This window comes from Dasypus novemcinctus, chromosome 17, assembly GCF_030445035.2.
Source record: "Dasypus novemcinctus isolate mDasNov1 chromosome 17, mDasNov1.1.hap2, whole genome shotgun sequence".
NCBI classification, from domain to species: domain Eukaryota; kingdom Metazoa; phylum Chordata; class Mammalia; order Cingulata; family Dasypodidae; genus Dasypus; species Dasypus novemcinctus.
In genome coordinates this window covers 34,603,630-34,629,535 of record NC_080689.1, presented here as the reverse complement: position 1 = coordinate 34,629,535, position 25,906 = coordinate 34,603,630, and the positions used below count along the sequence as shown (strand labels likewise).

The 25,906-nt window shown below is 48.2% G+C and overlaps 1 protein-coding gene across 1 annotated transcript in view; it reads right to left on the bottom strand.

Moving 5' to 3' along the window:
* The window catches only part of EPAS1 (endothelial PAS domain protein 1), a 91,273-nt gene extending 87,764 nt beyond the window's left edge, over positions 1-3,509 (bottom strand). Inside the window, exon 1 of the mRNA XM_004447332.2 lies at positions 2,821-3,509. Within this exon, the coding sequence (XP_004447389.2) occupies positions 2,821-2,846 (26 nt within the window). The 5' untranslated portion in view covers positions 2,847-3,509. The remainder of the gene's footprint in view (positions 1-2,820) is intronic.
* Positions 3,510-25,906: the final 22,397 nt, after the last annotated feature.

Sequence of the window (25,906 nt, the reverse complement as noted above, 5' to 3'; positions counted from 1 at the left end):
GCCTTCAATTACATTTACCTGAGCCACTCTCCAAACCCCTTGTGCCTAAGAACTTCCAGACTAACTCTTATCTCCCAGGGAAGGAATTTGGAAGGTGTTTTAATAGGAGCTGAGTCGCCAGGCACTTTCTAGCTCTTCGCATAATCAAGAATCTCATCTGATCAATAGCTCTACTTCACTCCTGATATATCAGTGAAGAAGGAAAGTGAAAGTGCAGTACCCTAAACACGCTTCAATCTCTCTGATGTCATGGTGAATGCACACGGCTAACTAAAATGCACACTTTGGTACCTCTATCAAGGGCAGCTAACCTATGTTTAGAAAGCAAACTCTTTATTATTAAACATTAGCATATCCATCCACACAGGAAAGTCTGCGTACAAAATAATCCTGCCCACTCCTTGATGCACCATTGTTCAAAGGAACACTATAAATATTCTTTGCGTCTTGAATTTGGGGGAGAAAAGGGTCAGTGGCCCAGATGCAGAACTAGAAGAAACACAAATCTGTAAGAACCCAGTGCACCGTCCGCAGCAGCAGAGAGCCCCCTAGGCATCGCCTGGCATTTGTGAGACATTCCTGGGACGCTAAGGACACAGCTACTTACATGACAACACCAACTTTTAATACTCTGGGGGGTTCACATTTAAATTACATCTTAGTCCCTCTGGAAACCTGCACCCAGCAAACAGAACCAGAGTGAACAGTAAACAAGTCTCAAAACAATTAGCCCCGCAGGAACTGGACATCCTCTCACGAGTCTGGATGGTTTTGGACGTGCTGTGTGCCCTGTCACTCTGCAAGTCGCAGAGGGCGGACACCCTGTGCACTGTGCTACCAGCGAGCGGGGCACCACATGCTTCCTACAGTGCTTCTTGAAGCAGTCAATCTCTCAAATAATTTGGAGTCAAGTATAAGACTTTCTTCCTGCTCCCATTCCCAGTCCCTGGGTCTCTCAGTCAGGCTTCTAAAGAATTACATTGCAGCCGGGAGTGTCGAAATAATTTTTTCTCCTGCTCTCAAGTTTCTTGCAACGATGAATATACATAATAGCACAGAACCAGCGGCAGAGTCATGCTGGAGAAGCTGACATTTCACACATTTGTTAAGATTACGATCAGGCTCCACCTCCGCGATTGCAACATGCACCGATAGACATCACAGTAGTAAAATGTACACCAAGTTCCCTCGCCGGCTTTGGAACCAGGAGCGCTAGCGAATGAGCTGATTGTAACTTTGATTTCGGGATGTTCGGTCATTATTATTACTGGCGCTGTTATTCTGGCTATATTGGTTTTACAGAATGCGTTTCAATCTTCTAGTCTCCTTCTCGCTCCGCTGCCTTCAAAAGACACAGGAGCCCAAGGCTACCGCGGAGCTCGCTGGCGCACGGGCTGCTGTCTAAGGCCCAGGAGGGCCGGACCAGTGCTCCCTCAACTGTATCAGGCACGGGTGTGCGATGGTGACACCGGAAGGAGAGAACGGGCTGTCGCCGGGAAGGGGGAGCGGGGCTAAACCCCAGCCATCCAGGAGCCCGGGCGCACCGCCAGGACTGGAGCGATTCGCTCTGGTTTATCAAATCCTTATCGGTACCCCAAGGTGGGAACCGCCGCTTTCGACCAGAGGCTACACGGTTCTGGCTCTGATCCCGAAGTGGAAGTCAGGATAAAAGCAAATCAACCCAGGAACTGAGCTCTCCGGGCCCCCGGCTCCGGGTCAGCCAGCCCCTCCTTTCGTGGTTCGATCCTCCCCATCACTGCCTACCCCTCACGGCCGCCACCGGCTGGTCTCCCGCGACTCAGGCCAGCTTAGCCCCCAGCAACCTGGGGGCACCCTGCGCCCTAGCTCCGGGCAGCAACCTAGCCGCGCCAAGCCCCTGCCGACCGCGGGTCTGGAGCTTCAGCCTACTGGGGTTAGCACGAGTGGTGACAGGGATGGGAGGCCAGGCGGCAGACCCCGCGCTGCACCCCGAGCCGTACACGTTTTCGCGAGGCGTCCCCACCTCTGCGCCGCCGCGCCGTGCGCCCCTACCCTCTGCGGCAGAGGGCGCGGCGGGGCCGGGTAGGAAGCGGCCGGGAGGCGGCGGGAGGACAGCGAGAGTTGGCCTGAGTTGCCTCTCACCCGGTGCCCAGAGGCTCTCGAGGGCAGGCGGACAGACCGTGGGTGTCCTTCTCTGCCCTCTTGGGAGAGAGACACTGTACTACCAGGGGTGCCCAGTGAAGCCATCCTTCCGCGCACACCAACACCCTTGCCCCGGCGAAGCAACCCCGGTGACAACCCACTCTCCTGCGGAGTCAAGGTGCGGGGAGCGAGTGCTTTCCAAGTCTTCGTGCTGTCTGGAGCCCGCGAGCCCGGCCGCGGCCGCGGTTTGGCCTCTCCGCGGGGGCGTCCCTGCACGGCGCTCGGCCTCTGGCCCCTGGCCTGAGCGGTTTTGCCAGGCCCCGGGGGGCTGCCGAGGAAAAGAGAGGAGTGGATGCCCCGCATGCAAGACGAGAGAAAGTCGAGGGCACCAACTCACAAACCTTTCAACGTGCCGGCCGCGCTGCGGAGGCAGGGAGATTTTGGAGGGCACCGTGGGAACACCTCCCTCCTCCAGGGATCTCGGGTCCCTCCGGGCCCCAGAACTCTCCACCGCGAAGCCGCAGTTTGCCGTCCCCGGGCGGGATCCCTGATCTTCTCCCTTCAAACCCCTCCAAACTGATCCCGGGCCTCGAAGACGTCTCTGCGCGCCTCTCCCAACCTCTCGCTGTCGCGCCGGCCCTGCGCAGCGCGGCCATCCCCTCAGACCAGCGCCCTCGCCGGCTCGGACGCCCCGTTTACCTTTTCTTCTCCTTGTCAGCTGTCATTGCCGCTGTGGCCCCTTGAGACGCCGAGCACCTGGGCTGTCGGGTCGGTGGCGGCTGCAGCCTCTGCTTCGCTAGGGCCCTTCACTCGCTCCGAGGCCCGGGCGGGTGGAAAAGTCCGAAATGTTCGCAGGTCCCGAGCGCCCCGCACAATCAGGTAGAAGTTGTGCGGGCGGCTGGCTTAGGTACAGAGGTGGGGGGTGGAGAAAGGTGACAAGGTGACTGGGAGGAACCTGCCAGGGAGGCGGGGTCGGGGAAGGGAGTGGGAGGAGGTTGTCAAACGCGAAAAGAGGGCAGCGAGGAGGTAACCCAAGTTCCGTTTTCTCTCGCAAAGGAGTCGCTTTTCTGGCTCTTCAAAAAAAAAAAAAGAAGTGACAGGAACGTCTGGAGTTGAAAGAAGTCCGGGGCTGGGCCGGCCGCTGAGATGACCATACAGTCTCAGGACACTGCCGAGGATTGTACGGCCGCCTCAGGAGAGCTGGGGCGAGAGCGCTGCGGACGCCGGAACGGTGTGGCCTGTCGCTAGCGACTGTCAGGCTCCCGGGACTGCGCGCCCACTTTAAAAACTCTGGCGGCCAGTGCGGGGGAGGGCGCAAGGGGCGCGGGTGCGCGGCGGCAGGCCCCGCCCGCGCTGCGCCGCGCGCTCGGGCAGCCCACTGTGTCCCCGCCAATGGGGAGGCGCGGCCTCAGCCTCTGCCCTGACCCCGGCCCGCCCCCTGTCCCCGCGCTCGGCTCGGGACCGCCGGGACCGCGCCGACCAGCCCCGCCTTCTCCCACCGCACTTCCAGGAGTTGTTTATGAGGTCGGCGGGGCGGCGGGTGGAGGTTAGCTATGGGGACCCCGCGCGGGGGATGGGGCCGGTTGATCCGAGCTAAGTGGCGGCGAGGAGTCGGTCTCCCGGGGGCGGCTGCAGAGAGCGCGAGCGCTCGCCCGCCGGTGTCCTTCCACCCTCATCATGCCCTTGGGGCGAGGGCAGAGCCGCGTGCGCCGAGGGTCCCGCGCCGGGCCGGGCCCCTCACAAAGCGGCCCCGCGGCGCCGAGCTCTAGCGTCCTCCCCCCCGCCCCGGGTCCCCTCCGGGCCAGTGGGGTAACTCCGAGGGCTCTGGGCGCTGCGCTTCCGCACTGCTTTAGTTGACCGGACCCTGCCGCCTTTGCGGTCGGGAAGGAGCGGCAGGGAGACGGATCGCCGGCTGCGGGTCTGGGAGAAACAGGGCAGCGAAATAGACCTCGGGCTGTGTCTGCTCTTCCCTTGCCTGAACTGGCCCGTCGGTCGCTTGCGCGGTTGTGCTGGACAGTTTGGTTTGGACTGGGGAGAGAAGGGCCTCGAGCCGTCCGGCCTGCCGCCCGCTGCTCCCGCCACCCGCCACCACAGCGCGGGTCGAGACAAGTTCCCAGTTGGACAAGTCAGTCTGGCTCCCTCCTGTGATTTTTGAGTAAAAGTTGGCAGCGTGTTCCCAAATTACAGAACCTCGGGGCAGCGTTCTGAAGGGTCCAGCTGAAGTTCTGGGAACAAGAAGGATGCGGGTATCGGGTGTGGAAAGATGGGAGATCTAAGGCCCTTAGAGGTCAGGGGTTTCCCAGCTGCAGCTAAAACGCCGCCTACGACTGGCACTGGGTCCCGTGCACTGCCCCCCCTCCTCCCCCGGGCCGCGCTGCTTTTTTTGGGAATCGCATTTCATTCCAGGTTAAAATGATCCAGCGGGGACATTTGGGAAGAGACGCGGGAATCCTTTAATCTTTGAAGCGCTGGTTAGGGCCCGGGAGCTTCACAGGTGTGTCCAAGAGAAGAGGCAGAGAACTGGATCTCCTGGGAGCGGAAGCGCTTGCTGCACCTCTCACCGTTTGACCTCGCCACATTTTATATTAAAATAATCTGTGTAAGCCAAAAAATTTTTGGCAAAGGTTTGTGTCACACTATAATACGAAATAAGTACGTATTTTTCCTTTGTGTACAGTCTGAGAGGTGGGGAAACTTTTCAGGAGCGGTTGGAAAGCAGGGTGGGGAGGGGGCAAAGACTGATGGAGAACTGGAGGACTAGACATTTTCTCATTTTCCTGGGGCGCCTGAGCACTGTGCGTACATCCTTCTGAAATCACACATCATACCCGAGAGTCAAGTGATTGAAACAAAGATTGTAGCTCTGTCCCCAGCGCCACTTCTTGGGATTGGTATCTTGATGACTTCAGGACCGGGGTGATTTCAGACTGGGCCTCTCCAGGCGACCAGTCCTGGTGGAGGCACTGACTTGTCTTAATGGGAGAGTCAAACTGACAAACACAGTTTTCCCTTCATCAACCACAGACTCACCTCACCTGGGACTGGAGTAGGGGCAGAAAACAGGTGACTTGATGGTTTCCAGGTCCCCCAGCTAGGCACTGCCAGAGCAGGGAGAGCCTGCCAGTCCTGGACTCTGCTTGGCAACTCACAGAGCAGCACCTCCAACCCTTAGAAAACATTTTATTAAGGTTGAGGTTATGAAATTAGCTTCTTAGATGTTTAAAGAAAAAATGAAGGATTAGACCTAGCCTTGCTTGGAGCCCAATGATCTCACTAGATTTCTCCCAGGATTCCTTCAACAACGTTTGCAGGGAGGACCTAAGAGTGTAAACCAGATGCAGGCTGGGGCTAGAGTGTCTCCCATTTTATTTTCTAGAGTCCGTAAGAACTAAAGGAGAAAAGCTTTGAAATGCATTGGTGAAGGTGGGGAGGCTGGCTCTCAGAATTTAGAGAAATCTCTCTGGAGACCTTAATGTTTAGGCCACAAGGGGCAGTAGAGAGCACTGCGACGCCAGCTCCCAAACTGGAAAATGGGAGCAAACTACCTACCTCCCAGGAAATCTCCCCACCTGTTTTCCCAGCTCTGGACTAGAATGGGAAGAAAGACTATGGCACCAGTGGAATGCCCACTTGTTTTAACAAAGGACAAGGCTGGGCTCTAGCTTCCTCTTTCTGTAGAGCATACCCTTAGGGAGATTGTAAAAAGAAAGACAGGAGTTACCTTACAAATTTGGTAGAGAGCAGGCACTTCAGATACAGTGGACCCATGGAAGAAAGAGGGCTTCAGCAATTCCATCAGAGTCACAGATACCAGGGTCCAGGGCAGAAATAGGCTGGAATGGGTAGAATCTAACAGGAGAAGAGGTCTTCGAAGAGTGGGCTACTTTGTTAGTACTTTACAGCTTTTAATGCACTGTCACACATGAGGATGAGCATGAGGCAAGAGAAGCACTTTGGGTACAAAATTGAAGGAGACATTCACTCTTAGGCTCATGTAAGTGCTGGCCCTTTACTGGCCCCAGCCCTGCCATATATGTTATCTCATTTAATACTCATCTGATCCTAATCTGTCCATGTAGTTGGTGCTGGCAGTGGGGAGAATGTGTGGGTTAGAGAGTGGAGATGGGCGGGGAGGGCAACTGGCAGCAGCCATGGCTCCCCTTCTATTACAATCCTGTACTAAGACACCCTTCCCCCTTGAACGTCCGTGCATGTCTGCTGCTGGGCCTGAGGAGCCTCTCCTGAAAGGGGCCCACCTGCCAGGCTGGGATAGGACCTCTGGGGATGGTAAAATTGGAAGGATGATTGGAAGCCCCATATTAGGGAAAAAAAAAAAAAAGGCACAAACAGAAATGAAGTTGCTACTGTCACTAAAATTGATGACACTGGGCCCCAACCCACAAAGTAGGAGTCAGCAATGTCCTCCCTGCTCCTGTGGTGTGACTTTGACCTGTAACGGGATCTTAAACTGAGACTCTTTCTATCTAAGTTCCAACTAAGGCCCCAAGACAATAGATAACAACCAGTCCCACTTCCAAAATACAGAACTCGAGAAAGAGCTTTTGGAAGACAGGTTTGCATCCTTTAGCCAATGCCCAGCTCAAAGATATACATGGATTGGTGTAGAAGTTGGAAATTAGAGGAAATTTGGAGGGAGTGTCTGTGTGGTACCCACTCCCCTTCCCCACACTGTGGAGGTAAGGAGGGTGCTCTTTATGCCTCTCTCCAGGTCCAGTGGCTGGGGCTTACTGGAGACAATGTAGAAGGCTCCATAGCTGTCGCTTAGAGCTTGAGGGCTGCCTGCTGGCTGCAGTGGCCTGTTACAGCAAGTGGAGGGCTGCATTTTGTGGCAACTCACTCTCACCAATGCCCCAACAGTGGTGCATGTTGCAGGGGGATTCTCTGGAAGCAGTTCCGAGGTGGAGATCAGCAAGCAGGAGGTCCCTTAGGAAGTGTTCTTGAGATCAACACCAGTGGGAGGGAAGGAGGCAGGATTGGGCAGATGGAGAAGTGAAGCTACAAGGTGGTCTCAACAAAAGCTTCCTCCACCCCCACCCCCAGGGAGATCTGAAGCCAGGATGGCCTTCAGGGTTGTCCCAAGTTGGGATAAAGAGGGCTTTATACCTGTGCTGGGGAAGGGGTGTGACCTTAGCCAAGGCTGCTTTCTTCAGCAGAGACAATTCCCCAAGAGTGCTGACAGCACTTAGTGGACTATGAAGGGGTTGGGGCAGCAGATCTTAATGTCCAGTAAGGTGTAGGATGTCCACGGACCAAATGTGGATCCCTTAGGAGGAATACTAACTGAGGATTTTTAAAGGGGTCCTCCCAGCTGAGTTTCTTCCAGGTGACCTCAGCAGAAAAAGGTGGAGGTGCCATTGGAGGCAGAAGCTGAGGGAAGATGCTAAGTGACCAACTGAAGGAGAGGCCCTGCTGGAGCTACAAGGGCTGCAGTTGGAGGGGACAGGAGGGGGATATCCAAGAAGCAAACAGCTGCCATGGCTAGAGAAAACCAAGGAGAAATTCACCCGTGCTAGTTAAAAAAAAAAATTCTTTCCTTACTTTTCCTCCCTTCTATACTAGAAAGGCCAAGGCAGGCTAGAAGAGGGATAAAGGTAGAGGTGCTGGGTAGAGAAATGCTTGCTCTCCTTAATGCCTAACTGAGCCCCTAGCATAAATGAGCACCAAATTAATGCTGAGCAAATGAATATATGAATGCATGAATGAAAAAAGGGATGTGTTGATCAAGATTCTTAGCTGTAAGCAAAAGACACCATCTCTCCCCTACCACCTCCACGCAGGTTTCCAGTCTGCAGAAGACTTGAGTTGGGAAGGGCAGAGCTTTAACTTGGGAGGCATCTTGCACAAAACATTTTCTTAATTCGTTTCCTTCTTCATACCCCTTCCGTGTTTAAACCCCCTCCTATGCTTGGGGAGTTTCCCACCTTATAAAGCAAGGCCTGCCTCTGGCTATAGAAGTGAGACATGCTGATACTCCCTGAAGTCCAGGGCATGGACATGCTGACTCAGGCTCTGTGAATCAGACTTTGAATCAAAAGTCAGCGACAGGAAAAGCACACCATTTGCAGAGTGCGCCCCATCCCAGTGAAGATGGGGGGCATGGCAGTGGTTCTGCTCAGCACCCAGAGTCCTGAGTTGGTGGCTGGGCTGTGCAAACTGCAGAGTCTCAGAGTTGCAGCTCCGGTGCTCTCATGATTCCGTTTGGGGCTTTATTCCCCATTGCCAACCCTCTGGGCCTGGCTTTCAAGCCTTCCCAGAGATTTTTTTGAGTACTGAGAATCCTTTTTAACGAATTTGTTTCCCCCTTGAGTTAGCTAAAGACAAAGTCTCTGTTACTTGCATCTAAGAATCTTGCCTGATGCATTCACTCACTCACGTGTTCACTCCTATCGTCAATTGATCAGCATCCATTGAATTCCCACCACATGCTGGGCACCCTGCGAGGCAGCAGTGATAACGAAGGCAACCAAGGGTGGAGTGGGTTCCTCAAACAACTCTTTTTCTATCTTTGGGCCTCAGTTTCTTTTTCTTTTAAGTGAGAGGGCTGGATCTTTAGAACTCCTTTATGCTCTGACATTCAAAGGTCTTTGGATGTTTGAATTAAATGTGTGGTTGCTGGTCTCTGCCCCATTAGCCATGAACTGCTTAGGGCTAGGCCATATACTGTGTCTTCAGGGCTTCCATTTCTTTCACGGAAACTAACCACAGTAGGCAACTTGTCTAGGTAGGTGCTTTGCTAAAATGGGGCTCCACAGGTATTGGTTTCCAACATCTTCTTGCCTCACCTTCTCTTGAGTGCCTAATTTTGAATGGTCCTCCTCCCAGCCCCTCACCACTCCTGTGGTGGAGAGTAGAAACCCCAGAATGTCTGCTGGGGAGCTTAGGCACTGAGAGAAGATCATAGCCATGTCTCTCAGATACCCTAAAAGAAGTGAGGAAAAAAGGAAACTGGGAGGAAAGGGCCTTCCAACCTCAGCAGATGGCTTTCCCCCCAAGTCATTATGTCTCTGCAGCAAACCCCTTACAGATCCAAGGAAGTGGCCAGAGGTAGCAAGTGACAGCTGTGAGGCTTTGAACTTAAGTTAATAGAGAAAGGTCATTCTGTGGCATTTAAGGGACCTGGAAACTACGGGAGTTTAATTTTGAAATGAAATTAACCTAAAAAAATGAGGAAAACATTCACCCCCTTGTTTGTGATTGCCAGTAACTGTGTGAGAGAGGGTTATAGCTGCAGCATTCTGGGAACTGCAGTTGAGTCCTTCAGCAGTGTGGTGTTAGAGGGGAGGGGTACAGAGGAGGACCCCTTCTAAAGCACACGTTAGCACACACCCAAATGAACTTGCATGTATGCACATGTACACACACATGTGCCTCCCGGCAAAGAGATACGTTTCCACACAAACCTTATTTTAAACTTTTCATTTCTTTCAAGTAATGCCTCTGTCTTTGCCCTTTGAAGAAAACCAGGGATGCAATGCCAAGAATGTGCCTGCAAATACTTAAGACTTTAAACTCCAAGGATTTTTCTTGGTCTCTTTCAGTGTGCTATGGTCTGTGGTGCACAAATCCTGGGGTTGCAAGTTCAGCTGTGCCCAGCTTGCATCAATGTACTCCAGTGGAACGAGAAGGAGGCACAGGCATTTCAAAGCTTTTAGACAATGGGTCTTGGCATGCCCTATCTTAATTGTTAATTTTAGATTATAGGAGATTAGCCCTCCTAATTATTTCTGTCTTAGGCTAAATTAAAGTGAATCCTGATCTGAAAGTAATTTATGGTGGAGAGATATCTTCTGGACTAAAAACATGCCAGCAGTAAATCTCTGAGAGATGACTCCAAGGCAGAGAGCCTGGAATTCATTGTGCATGAGAGTATTATAAGGTGAAGCTGATGCACCCAAGGTTTTAAAGAATAATTAGTGCCATAATTACAAGAATATTGGAAAAACCCACAGAAAATCCCAAGCTAACTTTTCCTGTTAAGAGTAGAAACCTCATCAGAAGCACTTATTCTGACTCCACCTTGAGAACCAAGGATAGTTTCAGACTAGGAGCGAGAAATGTTCAGAGATCTTGATTACATTGCTGATGGGTAAGTTCCCAGACACTGGGAAACCAAGCAAACGGACTTGCATAAGCATGACCTCTTAGGAATAGCAGCGCTCCATTTGCTCTCTGTGCCACTAATAGCTTCTCTGCGTGTGTGTGTTTTAACACATGAAGATACATTTTAAAAGCACTACTCTAATACCTTCTTCAAAAGTAGCTTCTCAATGAGTTTTTATTGTAAATCTGAGCACTGGAAGCGATTTCATGGAATTTTTTTTTTAAAGATTTATATATTTTATTTATTTCTCTCTCCTTCCCCCCCCCCCGCCCCCACCCCCACCCCCACCTCCACCCCGGTTGTCTCTTCTCTTTGTCTAGTTGCTGCATCTTCTTTGTCCACTTCTGTTGTTGTCAGCAGCATGGGGATCTGTGTTTCTTTTTGTTGTGTCGTCTTGCTGCATCAACTCTATGTGTGCGGCACCATTCCTGGGCAGGCTGCACTTTCTTTCGCGCAGGGCGGCTCTCCTTACAGGATGCACTCCTTGCGCGTGGGGCTCCCTTACGGGGGGGGGGGACACCCCTGCGCGGCAGGGCACTCCTTGTGCGCATCAGTACTGCGCATGGGCCAGCTCCACACCGGTCAAGGAAGCCCGGGGTTTGAACCGCGGACCTCCCATGTGGTAGATGGACGCCCTAACCACTGGGCCAAGTCCACCCCCAGTTTCATGGAATTTAAACTGAATGAACATCGACCTTGAAAGGGTCCATCACAAATGATTGCTATTGGATCAATAGTCGATTTTTTAAAAAAAGAAAGACAAACCCTCTTCTACAGCACCTTACCTGTCCATGTGCCTTCAAGTTGAAGAAAGATTACTCAGTTAACATCACCTAGCTGTGTTTTACTGAAAGAAAAAGAAGAGAAAAGGACCTGAGATGATATTATTATTCACAGTGAGGTTCTGTTTAAATAAGGCAAAAGTTCTTTTTTTAAACTACTATAAAGTAAAAAAATGTGGTTCAGCTTGAGCACATTTGGGGCTTGACTTTAAAAATGGAATGAATCATTTTATCAATTTTCTGTATGTATTAGGAGAAAATGTTTTTATTGCCTAATCTTTACCAAGTGTGTGACAGAGCCTCATAGCTTACAATAGAGGTTCGTGCCAAACAATTTTTATTAAATAATGCTTAAGCACACAGGAACAACCAAACATGAACACTGACTTAAAATTTTAAGAATGAAAACTTCTGATGAGTCTGAACCAAGATACTATATAACCTGCATGTGTGCCCCAAGTCTAGAAACTCATAGATGCTCAGTCATGCCTTCTTCCCAGATCAGTGAACTGGTTATCCCTTTTTTGATATTCATTCTACACTTACCTTCCTAGATCATTAGGGTCTGTGTCTACAGTGGAAGGTGATTATATTTTTGTTAAACCATAGGGATTGTCAATATATGCATGTATATATAGAAATTGTAAGATATTTTATGTCAGACACTTGTTATTTATTTTCACCACTTCATCATGTTTGTACAGGGGCCAAGCAGATACCTCAGGCTCCAGCATTTACATGCAGTACATCTATACATTTCAGGCCACTGGATCCAGATTTTATATTGGCAATTGCTGAGGGTAAAAATAATATGTTGTGACAGAATGCATAAATATTTTTTATAAAACAATCTATATTTTATAAAAATTATTATAACACTAAAGCTGAACCTCAGAGGTCTCTAAAACAGTTTGATCAATTACTTTTCACAACTAAAAAATAAAAAGTTTAAATGAGTGGCAAGCTCATTTTAAAAGGAATAAAATGTTAGTATTTCTAAAATGCAAATTCTCTTGCCTGCCTATATTCTAAACTTCAATCAAGTGATTTCATTCACTTTTTCTTCTATTCTTCATCATTTATTGAGTATCCAGCCTATACATATCAATGTGGTTGGAACTCGGCTAAGAAAGATGAATAAACACAGTCCTACACTCTAGAGCTCACAGTCTACCTCTGGAGACAGACTTGCAAGCAGATAAAATACCACATCTCAGAAGTTAAGACCCTGTTCTCCTGGGAGCTCAGAACAGGGAATGACTCCATCTGCCTGGGGGAAGGGGAAGGCTAGGAAAGGCTGCCAGTAAAAGTGACTGTTTTTTGGCTGACCAGGAGTTTGGTAGTCAAACCCTTCTGGCCCTAGGGTGGGGACCAAGTGTTTTCTATTCTTATAACTCTCAAAGCAAAAGGCAGACCACATGGAAACCATTCAAAGACCCTTCATGGAGGTTTAAGTATTGTCTGTCTGAGATGATCTGTTGTTAGAGCACATGAGTTAGTGCTGGATAGGGCGTTTTGAGGGTGATGGTGACATCCCTACTGATCACAAATGGACCCTCATCTGTTTGCAGTGATATTCTGGCTTTCCTACCATGGAAGGGTTCCCAATAGTTAGGTGGGAATGACACCAAAGTACAGAGGTGGGTTTTCTTTTGCAAAGTCTAGGAGCCATCTGTGGAATCCAGGGCCCATGTGCTTTGTCTGGGCAGCCCTCTGCTCAGTTTACCAGATCCCTTTAGGTCCTTTGCAAGAAAAAGTTTCTTTCTTTCAGCTCATTAAAAAAAAAAAGCCTCAATCTTCTCTTTATATTATGGTTGAGTGCTAGCTTCCCATATGCAAGGCCTGGGGTTCAATCAGTGGCCCCGGTATTGCAAAGAGAAAAAAAAAGCCAGATAAACTAGTCCTATGAAGAAACTTAAAAAAACACACACAAAAACCTTGCACACTAAGATAATACAAATTTAGCACATTCTAAAACTTAATTTTTTTTCTAAGTACATTTAAATTAGTTTATATTACAATTAAGAATGATGCTTTAGTGTTAAGAGAGACCCCTGCCCCAGCTCTGTGCCATTGCTAAATCAGCCTATTTCTGGAAGGGAGGACCCGCTTTTCACCCTCCTCCTCTACCCCTAGGGTAGGGCTACTTAGGAGCACATGGGTGGGAGGCTCGGTGAGCCTCTGGTTACATTTTTAAAATAGTGTTGGGAGAGAGGGAAGCAGACAGGTAGGCAGGTAGGGAGCCCACCGGACAGGAAGGGCAGGTTTTTCTGCCCTCCTTCCCCGCCTGAGGTCTCAGTGCAGGTCAGGTGGCTGAGCCCCACCCTGTCACCTAATCACCCCACAGGAGCTCTGGGCTCCAGGCCGCACTTTGGCAGGCCCTGCCCTAACCTGGCCCACACAGCTTCTCCAGGAGGACTGTCCATCTCACTAATTTCCCCCTTCCCCAGGGGGCTCCCCCCAACATGGAAAGAAAGCCCTACCTGTGGTTCCGTTCCTGGATCCAGGCCCTGAGCAGCTTCTGCTCTTCATCAGTCCTCAGCTAGGAGCTGGAGCTATCACGAGGGTGGTGCATAGGAGAAATGGACTGTGGGGCTAGGGAGGATCTGCTCCTGAGATGTGGGTGCAGACTGTGTTTGGTCCTGCCAGGGGCCCTGCCTTGGCCTTCTCTCATGCAAGAAGCAGCCAGGCCCTCTGGCATCCTCCTGGGGATACCTGAGCCCTCCACCCCCTGCATCAGGGGGCTCTGCCTCACTTTAGCCTGGGGCGCCCCTTCCTCAGTGCTGCCAGCACTGCCCCTGCACTGGGCAGACACGGCTGTGTCTTGCTCTTGAATGATTCTAGGGTATGCACATCTCCTTCCTCTCCTGCCAGACCTTGCACAGGCCTTCAATGCATATTTGCTCATTATTCATTTTTTAGTGGAATGAATGACAAACCAGCCCCAAGAAGATGTCTGAGATTGTCCTCAATTATCTCCAGCATGAAAAGTTTCCAGGCTTCATGGAAAAAGACATGGACTGAATTAACTAGTCATAAACAGAATGTGGTATATCCATACAGTAGAATATTATTTGGCCATAAAAAGCAATCAAGTCCTACTTTTTCATGCTGCAACTTGGATGAACCTCAGAGTCATCATGACAAGTGAAAGAAGCCAGACACAAAAGGTCCAATACCATACGATTCCATTTATATGAAAGTCCAGAACAAAGGAATCTCTAGAGATAGGAAGCAGATTAGTGGTTGCCAGGCCTGGGGGGAGGGGGGAATGGGAGTGACTGCTAATGGGTATGGATGGAGTCTCTTTTTGGGGTGATGAGAGAATGTTCTGGAACTAGACAGTGTTGGTGGTTATACAACATAGTGAACTCACCTAATGGCATGGAGCTGTACATTTTAAAATGGTTAAAATGGCAGATCTTATGTTATGGATGTCTTATCACAATAAAAAGAGAGAGAAATGGAGAAGATGATTGCTTCTGAAATTCATCTCCCTGCCTTGGACAAACCCCTTAGCACTTGGAATGTCAGCTTCTTCCTCTGTAAACTAGGGACGCCATGCCTCCCTCGGACGATTGCGTGAACTTTAAAGCCTACACAGTGCTCAGGCACAAAAGTCATCTTCAGTGCCCCCAAAGTGCATGTGTGGATGGTGCTTCTTGTGTTTTCTTGTTGTTTTGTGCACGTATGTCTTTGAACAAAACGCCCTTCCCCTGAAATCGGGCCTGCCGGGTGGGGGCTGGGCATAGGGCGACACGTTGCTGGTGGAGCATGTAAACCCTTCTGGGTGAGGCCCGGGCTTCACTTCCCAATCCCTGGACAACAGGTGGCTCCATCGTCAACAGCGAGGACAGGAGGAACACTTGAAGACCTGCCGGCGGTGTCTGTTGGTTCCATGTATCCCCGTGACGAAGCAGGACGGGGTCTTATCCCTTTTCTATGAAAGAGGAAATGGTTTTGGAGAAGGGAAGCGACTCAGCCCTGGGACTGGAGCTTGAACCTGCATTGCTCTCATTCTTCGCACACGGGCTGCCTCATATGCGGGAGAGTCACGCGGAACGACCCTCCCTCAGTGGGGTCTGTATCAGCAGTGGCGTCAACTGAAAGCCATGGGACCCGGTCCTTGCTGCAGTCATGGCCTGGAAATGGAGGGGAAAATCTGGCTGGCACTGGGTGTCTCCTTCGAGTGTGGCCTCATTATCCAAGTGAACCAGCCACTGTGTGAGTGAAGTCTCAGAAGCCACAATTTTCATAGAGAAATTGCCTTGCAATCTTATTATACAGACCCAACTTAGTTAATTGCATTTAACAAATGTCTACTTTACCAAGGAGGTGAGAAAATAAGCATAGCCTTTCCTTTATACAGCCCTTTGTTCTTTAAAAATAACTTTTTTTTTTTTAGGTACTGGGGCACGAATTAAACCTGGGACCTTGTATGTGAGAAACTGGTGTTAAACATTGGCTCCCTTGAGTTGGTTTTTTGTATGTTTGCTTGTTTTTTTATTTTTTTTATTTTTTAGGAGGCACCAGGCACCAAACCCAGGACTTCCCATGTGGGAAGCAGGTGCTCAACCTCTTGAACCGCATCTGCTCCCTAAAAACAACTTTTTAAATGATCTATTACTGATCATGATCATATCTCTATTTTCTGCAAACATATGCTAGATATTGCTTTTGGCATTTTACAGACAGATAGAGGAAAGACAGACTTACCCAAGGTCATGCGGCATACTTATGTGGGTCAGGGACTAGAATGTAGTGCTCCTATTTCTAGTCCATGGTTTCATTTTGTTTCATTTTCTGTTGTCCCCACTACAGACTGTTCTACACACAGCAGCCTGAGTCACCTCTAAAGTACAAATGAGACGACGTCACTCCTCTGCTTACACCCCCTGGTGGCTTTCCATCAGTAGAATACAATCGAGGTGCCTCACCTGGCCCAGCAGTCCCCACAGGCCCACTGCCTCCTTCTCCCAGCTCATTTCCCACCCATCTCTTGATCCCTCCTGCCTTCACTCTGCCGCGCCTCCTGGCCTTAGCCCGTGGTGCTCCTTCTCTGTCCTGTCTCTCCATGACCTACCTCCTTCTCATCAATCTCAGGGTTTTCCCAGATCTCCAGGCATGCTGGCCCACTGGCCTATGTTTTGCTGTCTGAAATGATTTTTCAGACATCCCGCCCCCAGAACATCAGTTCTATGGGGTCAGGGACTCAGTCTTATTCACACTGTACCCAGAACCTAGAATGGTGCCTGGCACCTGCAGTTCATCAATACAGGCTTTTTGAATGAATGAATATTACAATGCATTGATAAGAGAGAAGAAAAGTTCTGGGCAACACAGTAAGGAAAAAGAGGTTATTAATGATGGAGATACAATATGTCTAGGGACTATGAATAGGTGCTGTAGAGACTGCTTGAGTCCTGCTGGTTCATTCCATCCCCATCCAGTCTAACCCTTCTGAACACCCCCTCCCAGCCTGCAGGCCTACCCACAGACTAAATCTAAACGCCACTCCAAAGTGGATTCTGACCTTCTATCAGGCTTTACGCTGAGATCTAAGTGGTAGATCTAATATCTTCTCCAACTTTAACCTTGCTCATAATCATCACCTCAAGTTGCTACTCTTATCGTAACTGCAAACCCTAACCCATAACCACAGTTTCCTTGACTCAACGGGCTGATCATAGAGCCAGGATGCAGTAGACCCACTCTCATCCTGATTCTGCTGTAACTAAGTTACTGGGCCTTAGCTCCCGTACTGGAAACTGATGGTAGGGGATGTGGACCAAAATCAGCCACTGAAGGCTAGAAAAGACCTTAGAGATCTTCTTACAATTAATAAATATGATCATTTATTTCCTATTTGTCCCATCTCTTCTTGGTTCCTATTTCTTGCCTTCTTTTGAACTAATGGAGTATTACTTAGTATTCCATTTTACCTCTTCTATTCGATTTTTTAGCTGAGACTCTTTGCTTTATTAAGCGTTCTAGGGATTACAATATTTACCCCTAATTTGTCAGAGTTGACCCTGAATTCACAAATAAGAACCTAAACAAGTATAATTCTGTTTTACCCCCTCACATCCTTTGTTCTGATGTCATATATTTTGTTTCTGAGTATATTATAAACTCCATAATAATCATTATAATCACTGTCATTATTACTTTAGATAATTATCTTTTAAAGAAATTAAGAACTAAAAAAGTATTCTTTTTTTAAAAAGATTTATTATTTATTTATTTCTCTCCGCCTCTCCCCACCCCCCCGTTGTCTGTTCTCTGTGTCTATTTGCTGCTGCTTCTTCTTTGACCGATTCTGTTGTTGTCAGCAGCACGGGAATCTGTGTTTCTTTTTGTTGCCTCAGCTCTCCGTGTAGGCAGTGCCATTCTCAGGCAGGCTGCACTTTCACACTGGGCGGCTCTCATTCTGGGGCGCACTCCTTGCGCCTGGGGCTCCCCTACGCGGGGGACACCCCTGCGTGGCAGTGCACTCCTTGCGTGCATCTGCACTGCACGTGGGCCAGCTGCACACGGGTCAAGGAGGCCCGGGGTTTGAACTGCAGGCCTCCCATGTGGTAGACGCCCTAACCACTGGGCCAATTTGCCCTTCCCCTTACCATTACAATTTTCGGTGCTTTTCATTCTTTTCTATAGATCAAGTTTCCATTTGGTATTATTTCCCTCCAACCTGCAGAACTTCACAATTCTCTTCCCACCTCCACGGACACTACAACCCCTCTGTCCTTCCATCCCTGTTTCCACAAAGGCTCCTGAATCTCCAAGTGTAAATCAATTTTACACTGAGCAGTTAACTGCCAAGATAAATATTTAAGCATTTCCAAACTCCCTGAGGACAGGTCCAGATGGAGCTATGACAGAGAGGAGAAATACAATTGAAGGGTTATCACACTCAGAGGAACAGACCAGTTTACAAACATAATCTCTCTTTTTGGAGTTCATAAATAATATCAAACTGCCATAGAGGTGATATGGGTAAATGGCTGGAGGCAGTCCTCTGAAGAGTTATAAAGGGGATGAGGGAGGCTAGGAACATGTCCCTAAGCTTTGAGGCAATGACCAGAAGCATGCACAGCTTGCCCCAGGCCAGGCCCTTCCTGGCTTCCAGTGCCCACTCTTGATTCCTCCTCCTCCATAAATGATCCAATCCCTTCAACCAGCTGACCTCTCATCATCCTACAGAGCTTACTCAAGTTCCACCACAAAGGCTTTCACAGCTACCGTTACTGTTTCCCCTCCTCTTCTTATTTTTTTCTGTTCAAGAGCCAGAGACTTAAATCTTTTGTCTGTTCAACTGCTGGTTGAGCTCTGAATCTCAGCAGAGTTGCAACACCTACTGTTCAGTTCATTGGACTCACTCAGGACAACCAACAAGGAGATGATGATGGACAATGCCCATCCCAAGGAATGGAGAGTGTCTGCAACTGCAAGCAAGATAGGTCCATCTGTCTGCCCCATGGGATCTCAGCCCTCTCTCAATTAGAAACGGAGTGGGCATCACCATCCACAAATCCTCAAGATTGGGGAATGAACGACGGACTAAATTAGACTTCTTCTTATTCTCGCAATGGAAGAGCTTTTATCATTAATATAAAGGCAGTGGCTACCAGAGGTTCTAAGGGGAGGGAGAGGAAAGACTAGGTGTTAACATAGGGGCATTTTTGAGGCACTGGAATTGTCCTGCATGACATTGCAATGATGGATATAGGACTTATACATTTTGTCATAATTTATAAAATTGTGCAGGGCAGAATATAAACTGTCATGTAAACTATAGTCCATGATTAGCAGCAATGCTTCAGTATGTGCTCATCAATTATGACAAATGTACTGCACTAATCAAAGATGTTGTTAATGTGGGAAAGTGTGTGTGTGTGAGGGGGGCATATGGGAATCCCCTATATTTTTTATGTAGCATTTATGTATTCTAAAGCTTCTTTAAAAATAAAAAATATGTACCAAAAAAAAAAAAAAAAAAAAGAAGTAAAAAGAGCCCTAGAGCCAGTCAGATCTGGATTCAAGTCTCAGCTAGACCATTTGCCAGATCCTTCACTGAGTCTTGGTTTCCTCATCTGTAAAAATGGGGATATTTTCTTCTTCATTTTGAAAAATTCTTCAAGAATGAACATAACAGGCATAGGGCTAATATCCTTAAAATATAAAGACTTCACCTAAAATACCAATACGTGAAGACAAAAACAGTAAGTGGATATAGGTCATAAAAAGGTAATTCCAGAAGATGAAATATAAGTAGCTAGTAAACATTTCTAATAAACGTATTTAATAAACATGCTTAACATCATTAATAATAAGCATGAAAATTAAAGAATGAGATAACTTTTGCTTATCAAAGCTACTAATTTTTATATCTATAATAATCGGTATTGGCAAGAGTGTGATAAGACAGAAAATTTCTACAATGCTTTTGTGAACACAATTTGGCAATATGTACCAACAGCTTTAACAGTATTTGTACACTTTGACCTAGTAATTTCACTTCTAGGAATCTGTTTGAAGGATATAATCAGAATGAGGTCAAAGATTAATATTCACAGATGTTCAGATGTTTACCACAGTGTTATTAATAGGAAAGTTTTTGAAACAATCTAAATGGTCATGAATAAAAGAATGCTTAAATTAGTTATGATTCATCCTTAACAAAGAAGTATGCAGTTATGAAAATCATATTTTCAAGAACAATTAATGATACATAGAAACATTATAATAAGTATTTACTGATAAGCAGGATATAGTATTGTATATACTGTGTAATCCCAATTTTTTGCAGCTGTGCTTGTTTAACTTTTAAGTGTGTATCATTAGAAAAAAGATCTAGAAATAAACATCCTGAAATGTTAATAATAGTAATCTAAAAGAAATTGTTATTTTCTAAAATTTTCACACTTTTAAAATCAGAAAATGGAACTACAATTTAAAAATCACATCTATACTGTTTGGCCTGGTAATTCCTCTTGCTCAAATCTAACTTAAGAAAATAATCAGAAATTCAGAGAAAGATGTTATTACACCATTATTTATAATTTCAAAAGGTAGAAAAACAGATGTCCAACACTGGGGAATCCTCTAGAAACTAGTGTATATCCACATAGTAGGACACTGCGAAGGCATTAAAGATGTAGTTTTAGAATTTTTCCTAAAATGAAAATACTTTCATTATAAAAGCCACAAAAAGAATAAAAATTGCATGTACAATATGACAGCACAAATGTTTAAAATGAATTTTGAAAACGTTATTGCAAAGGCTATACCTTGGTTACGGGATTAGAGGTGGTTTTTATTTTCTTCCAAACACTTTTACATTATTTTCATATACCATGTCTGTAATGACGAATTACCTTATGATCTGGGGTGGAAAAAAACAGGAAAAAGAACAATGGAGAAAGGGTGTGAGAGGAAACCACTTCTGAGTTGGAGGCAGGGAGTAGAGCTGATGACAACTATCTCACAAGACTGATTGGAAGATTAGCTGAGGTAACACGCGTGCATGTGACCAGCACAGAGCCAGCACCCAACAGGTGATCAATAGATGCAGGATCATATCTCTCTCCTTCTCCCTCTGTTCCCACTCCCCTCTTTCCCCATTCTAAACTTGATGCCACTTGCAGCCCTTCTCTCGAGTAGCCTTTGTCTCCCAGTGGTTCTGCTAGCCCGAGGGGACTGAGTGAGCTCTGTCTCACAGCTCTTCCGTTAGGGCAAGGTGTCAGCAGGATTTCGGGGCAGGCTCGCTGTCCAGTGACAGAGGAGTGGGGACAACTCCCCACCTCTCTGCTGACATCCCACGCACAGGGTTTCTTCTCAGGATGGTATCTAGGGAGGTAAGATTGCGTGAAGTGAAGCAGTGAGAGATGTGTTTTCTTGTGAACGGATGGGATGGTTCCTTTCTCCACTTTCTACCCCCCATCTAGTGCTGCCAGAACACTCCAAAAAAGAAGGCAAAGGAAACAGAATGGCCCCCAGAAGTGTTCCCATGTTAGCCAAGCCTCCTGCGCTGGTAACTGACATTGCACCACTACAGCTTAATGATGGCCAAGTAATGCTCTTTCCAGGCAACTCTGACAATGCAAATTCCCTTTGGAGGACAAGCTCTTAGTTCTCTTACACCTCACCATGCAAATAAGCATCAGCTCCTGTGAGGGCCCTAGTATGTGGGAACTGAAAACGGAACTGCTGAGGAAGGGCACACCTGGGGGAGGGGAGATGGAATCTTCCCATCAGCAAACCTGTCCTGAGTCCTCAAGTCTCTTACACTATCAGTGGAGAACTAAGACAAACTTTAAAAAAGTGACAGCAAAAACACATGGTCAGAGTAGAGCTTCAGGATTGAAGGGACCTTAAAAAGCATCCAAGTTTAACTGTCTGTTTATGAAGTGGCCTTTACAGGTAATGGACAGAAGCAATACAGGGCTCGGTGTTGGGTTGAGTTGGACCGTCTTGGGAAGGCTTTGGACGCAGAAGGATTTTCCAGGAATGGCTAGGCTGAGAGGAATGGGAAGGGTCCTCCAGAGAGGTGAAGCACAGAGTGGGGACAAGGCTTGAGGGATCACAAGTAGACTGTTGGAAAGAGGTTAGCAAAGGGGAGGAGTAAAAAACACACACACACAAGGATCCAGGTTTGGGTGTCTGGACCAGGAGATGTGCCTGCAGGTTCCAAGCCCAGAGGTGACTTGGATACCAGCAGCTTCTGAAGATTATTTTAACATTGGCAGGAAAAGGCAGGGTCCGGCTGGGTGGGGAGACAAGCAGGGGAGTCAGAAGAAATTCTGTGGCATCCCAGGTGAGAAGAGAGGAGCAAAAGTCAAAGGACAGCAGTGGGAGTCTTTCAGAGACATCTGAGCAGGCCCCGGGGCGAAGAGGTGACCCTGCAGCCAGCCCACTGCATTCTTCTAGAAATGTGACCTGGCCTGGCCTACCGCTGGTGGGGTGCCATTGCCCCAGGAGGGCTGGGAGTCCCGGAGAGGGAGCGGAAGCACATTTCTAAGCAGGGTTTCCAGGAGTTGTGCCCCAGCCACAGACTGGCACCTAGAGCAGGGGTGGGGTCAGGGAGAGGGGTGGCCTCTCCTATTCTCTTGGACAACAATGCTCCTTGAGCAGCAATTTTCTGTGGTTAGAATGAGGCCCTTTCTCCCTGCCGGTCCCTCACCCACAGGAAATCTGTGTCCCGGAAGTCCACAGCTGTGAATGCAGTCAGTGGGCCCTCTCAGGGGACCACGGTGGCTGACTACTGCACCCTTGGTCATTCAGCCAGCCTCCTGAGCACTTCCTCTGTGCCAGGCAGGTGCTGAAGGCTGAGGACCCAGAGGTAAGGGTGACAGAGCCACAGCCGGGTGGGGTGGTGGACAGGCCAACACGTAACTGCACTGTGGCCAGATCCCTGCCAATTGGGGTCTGTAGGGTAATGTATAAGCAAAGGATGGAGCCGAAACATTCTGGGGAAGTGGAAAAAAAAGACTTCATGGAGGAGGTGATGCTGAGCAGAATCCTGAAGGTAGAGTAGTGGCTTGTCAGGTGGACCCAGGTAAGAGAAAGGGTATCCCATTTCCGGAGATGCTAAGTGCCATGGCCTGAGGCAACACAGTGCACCTGGGGAGCCCCAGGCCTGGGGGTCGGGCTGGAGTGGGCAGTGCAGGTAGAGAAGGGGTGGAAAGACACAAGCTCAAGGTAGTGCGCGCATCCCAAGGAGCAGCAATTTTATTCTGCAGATGATGAGCGTTTACTGTGGGCCCTGCCTTGGGGATATACTTTTTCCCTCTTGACTGAGCTTGGGGAGTCCAGGCTGTAGGAGAAAACACTCTCTTTGCATAACTACAGGATCTGCCAAGCACACCTGCCTTCAGGGTTTTGCCACTCTCTGTTCCCTCCATCTAGAATGTTGCACCGCCAGGTATGTTTGGCAACTTCCTCGCCTCCAGGCTGCTCCATTGTTGACAGCTTCCTCCCCTTAGTCTGCTCTACTCTTTCTTTCCACATCACTTGCCGTCTACTGTAGAGTATACTTTTTATTATGCCTATAATTCATTCTGTCTCACAGTGCTAGAACAATACTTGGCACATGTAGACACTCAGCAACTGTTCAGGGAATGAATGAAGGTAGAAACGATCTTTGGCTTCCGGTGCCCAACACAGAGGTTGGCACAGGGAAAGAGCCAGAATTATTAGGAGTAGGAAGGAAGGAAGAAGAGAAGGAGCGCCACCAGGTGAGGGCACCTGTTTCCACCGCCAACACAGAAGGTCTGGTTTTGGCCACTCAGCGAGGCACAGGTCCCCTCTGCCCATTGCCCACCCCCTCGCCCAGTGGGGCACTTGGCACAGCTGGAGGTGACGTGCCACTTGGGGAAAAAACTCTTCCTTGGTGGGACTGCCCTGCCAGGATCCTTGGTCAGCATCCTGGAAATGTCTCCCCTCCAACGCAAAGCTGGGGTGACATCCCCAGTGCCCACGCAATGGCTCACAGGAAAGCCCACACAGCCACCAAAGCCTGGCTTGCCTTGCCTTGCCTCCATTTGGCCGCAGAAGGAGAAAGGGAAGTGGGGTTGTTTGGCCTTTCTGGCCACTGTGCATGACCTCTGTCTGGTGGGTCACCCCTCCCCTGCACAACAGGTCTCTCCTAGATCTCCTAAGTTCCCCTAACCAGGGTCACATTGAAGTCTCTGGGGGCCCCAAGCACAGATAATATCAGGTGTCTCGTTCCCCATTTGTAACTCAAAATTGAAAAACCTCTACACTAGTAAACAAAAGTGTCACAGTGATATTGGGGCCATGAGTACAAGAACATTTAGCTTATCTGAACTGTTTATTTCTTAAAAAGTAAAATAATGGGAAGTTAATGTGAAAAAAATCCTAGCTTAGGTTTTAGATGGTAAAAATAGGTGATGGTTATATTATTCTTTTCACTTTTCTGTAACTAAAATATCTCAAAATAAAATAAACTTAAAGAAGATTAATGAGAGTCATATACTTTTTTCCATGATGGCTACTTGGAGGTTTGCTGAATTAAGGAATGCCCTAGCATTGCCCCGTACACAGTTGGGAGACCAGGGCATCCGTAGAGCTCATCTGTTCCATGTGCTTATAAACCTGTTGCAGGTGGGATTAAATTACTTCTGTTAAGGGCCTTTGATTAAATTGTGTGACCCAGGGTGAGTCTTAATCCTCTTACTGGAGTCCTTTATAAATGAGGACTAAAAGCAGCAGACACACAGAAAGAAAGCTGCAGAGACAGAGAAACTCTGATCATGTTGAGAGAGAGGACCTGGAGGCTGGAGACTGGACTCAATGGGGCACACAAGCACAGAAACAGGCCCGTGGAATGGCTGAAACAGACAAGGCCCAGAGGAGAGGGGAGAGACAAGCCATATGCCTGCTCTCCCACAGCTGAACTGGGGAAGAAGGTAAGCCTGGAGGAAACAGAGACCGGCAGAGCTGCCATTGTGTCTTGCCACCTGGCAGGAGTCTGGGATCTCCAGCTGCTGATCTTCATTGAGATGGCATCTCTGATGATGTCTGGATTTAGACACTTTCACACCCTCAGAACTGTAAGCATTTAACTAATAAATTCCCGTTATAAAAGCCAACCCATTTCTGGTATATCACTCTTGGCAGCTTTGAGCAAATTAAGACAGAGGGTCTCTCAAGTCTCCCCATGCACAGAGCCACCTGTTCTCCCCACATCAAGGGCTGGCCCCACCCCCTTGGCTTCCTGCATGTTTTATTTTTGCCTCTGAGCTAAACTTAAATTGTTTTCACATAAATTGGAGGGTGGAGAGGTTGAATGAACAGAAAAGAACAAGAAAAACTTCGAGGTGGTCTCTGGCAGGCAAGGGTTCAGCCACGGTCATCTGGTAACTCAGGGCTATAGCTATCCCTGCATTCCCCATGTGACTGGGAGTTTTATGAGGATGATCATGGTCTCATAGAACATAGTGATTCTTTATCCCCACCCCCAGCCCCAAATAGCAGCCTCCTGATCCCAGGAAAATGCATGAAAAATTAGCAGATTCCTGTTTATTCTTAGTCTAATGAAAGTGCAAACCGTAGGACTTTTTTTTCCCCTGGCTTCATGAGAAGACAAAGGAGAAAGCTTTTCCTTCTCCTCCTCCTCCTCCACTTCCTTTTCCTCCTCCTCCTTCTTCTAAATATCCAGGACATTTTATAGGGTTGGTGTAGACTCAGCACTATCTCTTGACCCTCCCTGAAATCAACCCTCATGGGGTGACATCAACACCCCCCTCTCCACACCCTGACTGTTGCAGAGGCATCTCTCTTTGAATCGCCCCAGGGGCAGTCAGCTTACTCTTTCCATCCACTGGACACAGTCCTGCTCTCTGGACTTGTACTAAGTCATCTGGCCCTTATCCACAGAACATCCCTTCCCATATTTGTAGACTGAATCTTCCTTTCTTAGGCTAAGTGCCCTGCCTCCTTCCATAAGTCTCCAACTCTCTGACCAGACAGGCCTGGGCAATGGGAATCATGCTCCCAGGAGTAGTTTGAAATCCTGAGCGATACTGAAATACCTCTGACACATCTGAGAAGTATTCATCAGGTTTGCTTGACAGAGGTGTTCTTTAAAGATTGGGAAACAATCAATGCACTAGCCACAGAAATGGTGAATTGGGGTTAACCAAACTTTAAAATCAACCAGAGCTATTTACTTCTCGGTCGTCTGGGTCACAGAGTTGGTTGAAGACAGAGCAGCGTCCTAGAATTGTTTAATTTGGGACCCACGTTGAGCTCGGAAATTTCAAGACTTCTTTACGGGAATGTCCCCCTAGCTAGAGCTCCATTGAAATGTTCAAACCTCAACTTCTCAGGGAAATGTGAAAGCTAAGGAATTCTCAAT